At 41.7% G+C, this 9,711-nt stretch overlaps 1 protein-coding gene across 2 annotated transcripts; it reads right to left on the bottom strand.

Annotated features, from left to right (window-relative positions):
• Positions 1-5,542: 5,542 nt before the first annotated feature.
• On the bottom strand, positions 5,543-9,479 carry LOC147608256 (UBP1-associated protein 2C-like). 2 transcript variants are annotated; one of them, XM_086789478.1, is made up of 2 exons: positions 7,982-9,479; positions 5,543-7,718 (listed from the first exon to the last, which is right to left on the bottom strand). In XM_086789478.1, exon 1 carries the CDS (start codon positions 9,341-9,343, stop codon positions 7,982-7,984), a length of 1,362 nt encoding a protein of 453 aa, XP_086645604.1. In that variant the 5' UTR covers positions 9,344-9,479; the 3' UTR covers positions 5,543-7,718. The 2 variants fall into 2 exon arrangements, with proteins under 2 accessions (XP_086645604.1, XP_086645605.1); XM_086789479.1 differs by having other exon boundaries at positions 5,543-6,347; positions 7,982-9,475.
• Positions 9,480-9,711: the final 232 nt, after the last annotated feature.

Below are 9,711 nucleotides of genomic sequence, written 5' to 3'. Positions count from 1 at the left end.
ATACAGGATTTCAATGAAGAGAAAGGCCACATACCTTGGCACAAGCATGATGAATCCCATGTGCAAGGCCTCGCCTTCTGAACATCAACATTGAGCCCACTCTCAAGCAAATATACGGGTTGTTCGCCTGCATCCAATTCTTAGAAGCCTTACGAGTTACGAGCCTTCGAACAGATGATCTCATTTGAGTGCATCCTCTCTCGGGCTATAACTTTGTGTTCACTCACAATAATGGAAAACCTATCCACAGTGATTAAAGGCGGTGCAACATTTTCACATGATGAGGCCATCATGAAGATAAACCCAAAGATGCTATTACGGATGGAGCCTGTCATTTATAGCCTCTGAGGACGGAATGAGGTCTAGGTAGGGGAGGTTTTTCACACATTCTGTACATCTGAATTCCCCACCTCTAGCCTAAGAGCATTTCACACTTTGTATGACCATGGACCCCAATGATGTAACAAAAGCCATCCATAAGCCTTGTATATATGAGTAGAGATAGACAACGGGCACCCACTTAAGTTAGGCCGCCAAGAGTTAGAGATAGACAAATATTTCTCTTGTTCTCTTACATGGTTCTTACTTGTGATGTGCATGCTTGTATGATTTCTTGGATTGTGGTTAAGTGCGCATCTTGGTGTAGCTTAAGTGAGGGAGTTCTTAAGCTAGAGTGGAGAGGAGAGTGGTTCAAGATGTCTAGCTTAATCATTATTGTTTGGAATGATTACCGTAGAGAATTGAGAGTAGAGTAAGGGCTCAAAACAAGAGCGATTGACACACCGATTAGCCTTTCACCTCTCCTATTGGTACTTCCACAATCAAGTTTAAGCGGTTTGTCCACTATCACTATGATTCCTTGCAAAAGGGCAAGAAGGTTCTTAACATGAACCTTCTTGTCCTCTTGTGCAAGGAATCATAGTGATGGTGGCCAAATCAATTACCTTGGATCGTGAAAATCCCAATAGGAGAGGTAAAAGAGGCCGAGGTGTGTCAATCCCTCTTGTTTAAGCCCTTCCCTCTACTCTCAATCTTGTAAGGGAATCCTTACAAAAGGCAATGGTTAATCTGGAAAGCTTGAACTACTCTCATCTCCACTCTCCTCACTCAAGCTATGAAGCATGCACACTCAACACACTTTAATCAATCACACAAGCATACACATCATAAAAGTAGTTTACACTATAGACTGACCAATATATGTTATAGTAGGAGAGTACTTTCTTGTGTGCTGGTTTACTCTTGTCCCTGTGCGTTTGCTTGCAAGGAGCTCCTCTCCCACATTCTTCTCAGGGGTTACCTAAGATGATTGCTATAACTGGAGGACGAGACTTGGGATGTTGAAGGTGTTCACATATTATGTACATTTGAAATCCCCACCTCTAGCCTAAGACTATTTCACATTATGGATGGTTGTGGGTCCCAATGATGTAGCAAAAGCTAGCCATAAGCCTTGTATATATGAGTAGAGATAAGCAATGGGCACCCACTTAAATTGGGCGATCGAGCAAAGCCGTTTTGTGTATATATACAACTTTTGATAATGTGAATGGGGGGGAATCAAACATTTCTCAAGTGCAAAGCTTTCTTCTTCTCAGAATATCTAATCCGAGCAGAGTCCTACGTACACCTCAAAACAACCCTGGTTCTCCGTGCACCAAGAGTAACACACTGATGATGGAATGCCAAGCTCCTCATCAAGGCTTAGCTCAAAGCCACTAGAGTCACCATCCACATAAGAGTGAGTACTAACAGATCACACATAAACAATTGATCTACCTTTTCCTTCCCTTTGTGTGATACATTTGTACCAACACCAAGAGTAACCACTAATGGAATGCCAAGATCCTCATCAAGGCTTAGCTCAAAGCCACTAGAGTCACCATCCACATAAGCGTGACCTACTGACAGATCACACATAAACAATTGATCTACCTTTTCCTTCCCTTTGTGTGATATATGTGTACTAGTACCTGTAGTACCATGAGATACATCTACATTCCTTGCATCTATCCTTAACCTACGTGTTCATAGACTGACACTAGATCTAGTGGACCTAGACTGACACTAGATCTAGTGCTAGAGGACTCTCCAGGTTCACTAAGTAATTACTGCTCTACATGTGGGATAGTAGCATTACTTCTTACATATGTCTCTTTGGTTGCCTTCACTGGTGTATACCAACTACACACCTCATCAAAGACAACATCTTTGTTTACTCACATCTCACAAGTGGTAGGAGTATAGATAGCATTTATAACCTTTTTACTCTAAAGCATAACCAATGAAGATACATTTCTATGCCTTTGGATCCAACTTGGTTCTCACTTTATCAAGAACATGCACATAAGCAATACATCCAAACACTTTCAAGTGGTAAGAGTATAGCATCTATAACCTTTCTGCTCCAAAGCATAACCAATGAAGATGCATTTCTAAGCCTTTGGATCCAACTTGGTTCTCACTTTATCAAGAACATGAACATAAGCAATACATATCCAAACACTTTCATGTGAGACACATCTAGTTTAACGACTGTAAACTTATGTTTAAGCATCATGCCATGAACAGTTGTAGTGAGGTCATGTTCATAATGCAAACAATAATTGATGTTGTTGCTTCAGCCCAAAAATAATATGACATTCTTCTCAGACATCAAAGCACGAGCAACCTTTGCAATGTGCTTATTTTTTCTTTTTGCAATATCATTCTATTACAGAGTGTACCTGCATCATGTGAATTGCCTCTTGATTCCGTGCTTTCTTAAGAAATCACTGACTCATTGAATAAATATTTTTTCCAACCATTTGATCTTAGGTATTTGATCTACATATTTTTTTCCTTCTCGACCAAGGATTTAAATCTTTGAAAGTGAGCAAACACCTCACTTTTCTCCTTCATCAAGTAAATCCAAACTTTTCCTATTGTGATCATTCGACGATTGTAGCATAGTACCTACAATCTGCAATTGTTTGCAGTCTTGGACAATCCCCATACCTTAGAATGTATAATATACAATAGCCTTGCACTGACATGCTTTTCATGTAATAAAGCATGTTTGGCCTACTTACCAAGCTAGCATGTATATCATCAACCTTAAACTTCAACAAACTTACAATAATATTTTAGGTCTACATAGACTTTAGCCGTTATATATTCACATGACCAAAGCGCTTGTGCCATATGTCAATATCTACAATAACACCTATCCCATGTGCAAGCATGGTTGCCTTCACCTCAAGCGTGTTAACGTCCAAAGTAACCATCCTACCATTTCTATTACCCTTTGTAAACTTTGTGTATATCATCAACCTTAAACTTTATCAAACTTACAATAATATTTTGGGCCAACATAGACTTTAGCCGTTATATATTCACATGACCAATACACTTGTGCCATACATCAATATCTACAGTAACACCTATCCCATGTGCAAGCATGGTTGCCTTCACCTCAAGCGTGTTAAAGTCCAAAGTAACCATCCTACGATTTCTATTACCCTTTGTAAACATTGTGCTTTCTATGAGTGAACTTCTCTTCTCGTGTGACATCATGCACCAGTGGAGTTAGAAACCTATTAATTAAAAACATAGCATAAATGCAAGCTTCTGTCCAATAATGATCAAACATAGACTTCTCTGTCTAGATGGCTCTAGCAATCTCGCCAATGTGCCAATTCCTTCTTTCTCGAACACCATTCAAGAGAATATATGATTGTTAGTTGCTTCCATGAGACTCTTATCAAATTTCCAAGGCATGTACTCACCACCTCCATCACTTCTCAAGGCTTTGTTCGTGTAGTTACACTAGTTCTCCACCAATGCTTTGAATTCAACAAGCTTTCTGAAAGCTTCGCATGTGTGCTTATGAAAATTAATTCATATAAGAGACTACGTAATGTTGTGAGAAGGCTCAAAGAGATGTCTACCAAAGATTTGGTAGAAGGTCTACTTGACTTCAAAGATAAGGATATGTCTACTATTTGTGATGCATGTGTGAGCCAAATTTGCTCGGAAGTCAATGAAGTATGAATGCTATACTATGTTAATCTAATTGATGATTATTGCACACGAAAGGCGCCACAATGTCTTGAAAACTAGTGCTCTTTGCATTAGAACACCCCTCTTTCTTAGATACAGCATCCAAAACAAACATTCTATGTTCTTACTTACCTCTGGTGAAAAATTTGCAACCTTGTTGTACTCTTGAATCATACAAGCAACTAGATTGAAAACGACCTATAAATTCCTTTCAACAATTTGACCAACTCACACAAGATTCTTAGTAATCCATAGCACACATAAAGCATCACGCGAGCACTTCATTGTTTGGAAACACAACATGGACATCACCTAGATAAGTAGCAAGATGCCCAAAATCATCTTGAGTGGACGCAACGAACAAAATCTTGACTTCTTTGCTTACAAACTACTCTTCATGTGAAGTCATATAGTTAGAGCATCCTAAGTCAATGTACCACTTATCATCAAACGGCTCTTCAATCATAACACCAACCATATGTTACATGGCAAAGACATGCTCCTCTGTCCTCATCATTTGATGTAGATGCATAATTCCCTTGACTAAACCATCTTTTTCATCTCTTAGCCTTCAGTTCATGTTTTCCACTAGAATCATAATCACTCATCGTACCGGAACAACTAGTTCTCACATGGTGGGGCAATAAACTTCTTTCTATGATTGTCGAATGATATAAGTGTTGTGCTAGTACTTGGATTCATTTTACCTTTCCAATATAGTAGACAAACATTCATAGAGAAGCAAATTAGGAGGAATTAAATAAGGTGTGGGACATCCCATGTAGCAAACCATAATTGTTCTCTTCATTCACCCTAATCTATGTTAGTCTGGAAAGCCTTGCAACTCACTTCTCATGCAATCTTAGGCCACGGGCACATGTTGAAGCTTGGTATGTATTCAGCTAACTTTTGCATTATGAGGACCACGATGGGTAGGCTCATTGATTCAAAGAGAAGTAAAGAGGGGTTTTGTTGTGAGAAGTTCCCTTGAGATGTTTTCATACCTCCATCCAAGTAAGATGTTTTCATAAATCCATCCAAGTAGACATCTATATGGTGGCTTACATTTCTTAAAGTACATGTGTGAACAAGGTATAAAAAGGTACATCTTGCAAGGACAAGTCTTGATCTTGGCATGGTTTTACACATGTTCTAAAATGCAAATGCCACATATACATACAATAAAGTCAAGGCACTTTCTTCCAATTACCTACTTCTCCAAGTATTACACATACATCTTTTCCATTTACTTTCATCACTTCAAATTGGAAAAACATGTACACGACAGCCTGTGGCAATTGAGCCAACAGACATGTATAATTTGTTCATTATGCCCAAAAACTAAAAAATATTTTGCCAGCTTGACAATGTGCACAAAATTCACCTCATTTCATCTATGGAGCTTAAAATGGCAGAAGAGCAGATGTGTCAAAAACTCCCAGTAGGGCATGGCACTACTGAACTGAAGAAGCTGTAATATGACATTCAAAAGCTTGGCAAATACAGAAGTGGTAGGCTCTTGCATTATTTCAACTGTCTTTACATTGCTTGGAAAAACGCTCTGCAGCAAGCAGAGTCCAAATTTTGACACTGAAGGACTAAGTCTACAAGTATCCAGAAAGTGAACTTGGGGTCCAATGAAAATTTTCTAGGGTGTTTTTTGGGGCAAGAGGGGGGGGAGGAAGAAAGAAAACAAATTTTATTAACATTTGCACAGAGATATCTAAATCAAGGTGTAACAAGTTTTTGCAATTTTTTGGGGTAGTCTTACTGTGAAGTACATGAGAAAAGGGCCCCCTCATTTTATGCACATCCCCCATAAGAACTTCCAAACCATGGATGGTTACCCATTGTCATGATTCTAACAGAGTGAAGATAATGAGGATGTGTGAAGGTCATTTCACATGGCAAAAGAACACTAGCCACATGGCAAAAGAACACTAGCCACATGTGAAGGTCATTTCACATGGCAAAAGAACACTAGCCACATCAGTACTTGGACAGTACTACTGCCGTCAGTCAAATCTTTGGGCAGTAATCCAGTAGACTGTTCCTTTGACAAAACCACTGCCCTCGATCAAGTATCCAAGCAAACTAGTCTCTGACAAGACTGCCTTAAGTCAGTTAAACAAAAGCTTCCTCTTTACTTCCTTTTGCCCCACCAGTCATGTGCCGTGCTAGAAAATCGTTGACATGTTTCAAAAGAGACTTTTATTTCTAGCGGCCAGCTAAATTGTCTACAAGCAGGCAAGACTGGCATGACACGAAAGGCACCAACTTGTCACACTTCAGAGGTCCTGCTAGTGCTGAAAATGGATTGAGCAAAGTATATTAAGGCTTGATATAGAGGCACCAAGTTGGAAAGATGCAGCTGAAACCAAGTTTTACTTCTATCCAGCTATCTTGTCTCTACAAGCACACAAAACTGGCATGACACGGAAGGCACCTACTTGTCACATTTCAAATGTCGTGCTAGGGCTGACAATGCATCTGAGTACCTAAGTTACCAAGCTTTAAAAGGTCCAGCTAGAACCAAGAACTTGAGAGGCAAAATATGTACACACACTATACTGCCACGTGAACACTGGTGCTATGTAAAAGATCATAGCACCTCAATCGGTCTCTAAACTTTCTATACCACAAACCAAATGCAAACTGCAAACTCCTGAAAAGAAAACCTTCAGAACCCCAAGAACCAAAGCATGACTGCACGTATGTGCAAGCGCAGGCACCACATCCCTGTCAAACAGACTGTTAAAACACCACACATGTCTAAAAGCCATGTCAAATGCACTAAACACATTCCTTTTATATCCTTTCTCTTGGCATTGTTACCAAAGACCCAGAGGCTAAAAGTGCATTAAGGCCTAGTCTGCAACAAAAGCAAGGTCCATTGGTAACCCACTCTCTTAATCACATCGAGAACAAAGCACCTGCACCAATTGCACCAAAATAGAAAAGCCAAAGAAACTGTTTAATGGAAAAATCCACGAAAAAGACTCCATCCAGAAGAAGACTGAGAAGTGCCCAGCAGTAAGAAGAAATCCAATACAAACGAACAACGAGATCCTCCTGGAAAGAAGGTTGAATAGGAAAATGCAAAAAACAATCTCGAAAGAGCGTCAAAAATCAGACACGAAACATAAACCACAACTCGAAATAAAGGCTTCAGAAAGATCAATTATGTGTCTGAAAGGATCAACCGCTCTCCAGAATAGGCAGCAAATGCCAATAGAAATACAGCTAGTCCAAATGTAGAAGCTCCCATCACCACTTAGAAACAAACCCTTTATAAGGACTTGTCGTGGACCTACCACAACAATTTAGATGCGAAAAGAAAAGAAAGCCAAGAAGTAGGGCATAGCCTTCTTGGGCACTGTTTCGAGAAGTAATCAAAACCATTGTTCCTAAAGGAGCTGCGTAATCTTGCAACAACAGAAAATGAGGCCTGGGGCCAGCAGATAACATCCAGTCCATGTAAGAAAGCTTTCAGTGGCCAAAAACAAAGAGGCTGTGCATCTCACAACTGCAAATCCAAAAGTGTACTGCAGTCAGGAAAGACGTCTCAAAATAGGCTGAAAGCCTAACATTATGTCTGCCTTGGAGGAAGCAAGCAATGCGCAGTATTGTTGAAGGAAAAATCAGAACTATCATCTTCGTAGAAGTGTCCAATACAGCTGCAAAAATTACTGACTCAATAACCTGCACCTAGAATTTTATTCAAGCAAATATAATCCAAGTGAACATTTTCACGACCTATAAAACAATTAACTAGTTGTATAGCCATATATGGCAAGTTATTTGTGCACTAAAACAACCGTACCATCACAAACATGTGTCGCTTTTGATTCCACACCCAAACAACATATGGCAACGTGCACATACCATCACGCACATGAGACACAAGACAATGCAGCCAAGAAACACATCGTAGACTTACTCAGTTGCCATAGTAGCCAGAAAGAGACTGCGAGCGAGCAGTAGAGCCTTGTCCAAGTTGAGAAGATGGATAGCCTTGTCCCGTCCCCTGCAGAATGCCAGTCTGAGAGCTCACTGAGCTTGCCGGTGCACCATACAGAGAAGTCGCACTTGCGCCACCAAAACCTGCAATCTGAGATCCATACATGCCAAGACCATGCAGCCCATATGAGGCAAGAGACGCCTGCGACAGACTCTGAGAACCTCCCTGTGAGAGGGAAGCATTTAATGAAGGTGGAAGAGATGAGTTCAAAGTCGGGTTGAGTGAAGAATTTAAGGATGAGCTGAAGGCGAGCTGGTGGGCAACAGAAGGATGGAGCGATGGATTGAAACTAGCAAGGCCGGTGTTTGGGTTTAAGCCTGTGAGCAGCCCTTGTGCCGCAAGGACGGCAGGGGTAAGGGAATGCTGACCCAAGATCCCTTGATTCAATGGGAGCAATCCAGAAAGTGCGGAGTAGGGCAAATGTGGGGCTGCCCCAACAATACCCCCAGCCTGGGCCAAAGGTAAATCTGATGCATCAAGCTTGGCCTTCTGGCCGCCATCAGAAGTGGCCATTTTACAATTAACTTGATGGCCATCAACGGTTTTGGCAGGCTCTTTAAGGGCTTTTTTGGCAGAATCAGCAGATTTGTAGATAAAGAGGGCATAACCTTTGGATTTACCTGTTTGTTTATCAAACCCAAGGGGGCCTTCTTCAATGTCACCATACTGAGAGAACACAGAGAGGAGCTTATCAGCGGAGAGGTCATGGGGGACATTGCCCACATAGATTTTGCGGCCAGAATGGTCATTGGAGGGAAGGGAAGGGCCAACGGAGGCCAATTGGGCCACCGTCACGCGGCCCTCTATTTTCTTACTGGGATCTTTGAGGGCACGGCGAGCTGCGTCCATGTGTGTGAAAGTGACAAAGCCGTAGCCCTTACTCTTACCTGTTTGCTTGTCTTTGATGACGGAACATTCGTTGACGTCGCCATACTGGGAGAAGACGGCCTTGAGGGCGTCCGCCGTAATATCCCAGCCCAGGCCCCGGACGAACAGCTTCCTGTGGGCGGGATCCTTGTCTGCAAGCTTCCTGATCTTGGCCAAAACCTTCGGATCAGCCCTAGCCGCCTCCTGGAGAAGGTCGATGATCTGCTCCTTCGAAAATGGCTCGATTAGGGCTCGCACGTCACCTGCAGAGACCGCCCCCTTCCCTGCTTCGCCATTCTTCTGTTCTTCTTCTTCTTCCTGATCTTCCTCTTCTTCTTCTTCTTCCTCCACCTCTTCTTCTTCTACCTCTTCCTCTTCTGCATCCTCAAGCTTCCTCTTCTTGTTCGAATCCATGGTTTACAAAGAGTAGCCTGCAGCGTGAGGCGTTAGGATTCGGGGTACTACAGTAAAACCTCCGCCTGTCTTACACAAAAACCCTAACTCATTCTGGGGAAAAAAAAAAAAAAACCTAACTTGTTTGTTGCGTTGGGGGTCTCTTTACACCAGGTACCATTGAACTTCTCAACTCCTCCTCCAGCCAGAATGTGGTTTTAGTTCTTTATTTGGACTAAGGTTTCAGTGACACGTAGTCTTTTGCATGGCTAACTCTCACTCCCCACCGTTTCTTCCTCGTTCTCCTACATTCGAGAAGTCTTTGCCCCTCGTGGTGCTCCTGCTGCATAGACTTGGGTGCAAAGGGGTGTGTGTGTGTGTGTGTGTGT

Source organism: Cibotium barometz, chromosome 53, assembly GCF_041138505.1.
Source record: "Cibotium barometz isolate CiBa-2024 chromosome 53, ASM4113850v1, whole genome shotgun sequence".
Lineage (NCBI taxonomy): Eukaryota > Viridiplantae > Streptophyta > Polypodiopsida > Cyatheales > Cibotiaceae > Cibotium > Cibotium barometz.
Note: the sequence above shows the minus strand (reverse complement) of the source record. Positions and strands in the feature narration are given on the sequence as shown.

What these genes read in the sequence shown, in the direction of transcription:
- LOC147608256 (XM_086789478.1), bottom strand. Translation starts at nt 9,343, where the DNA reads ATGGATTCGAACAAGAAGAGGAAGCTTGAGGATGCAGAAGAGGAAGAG.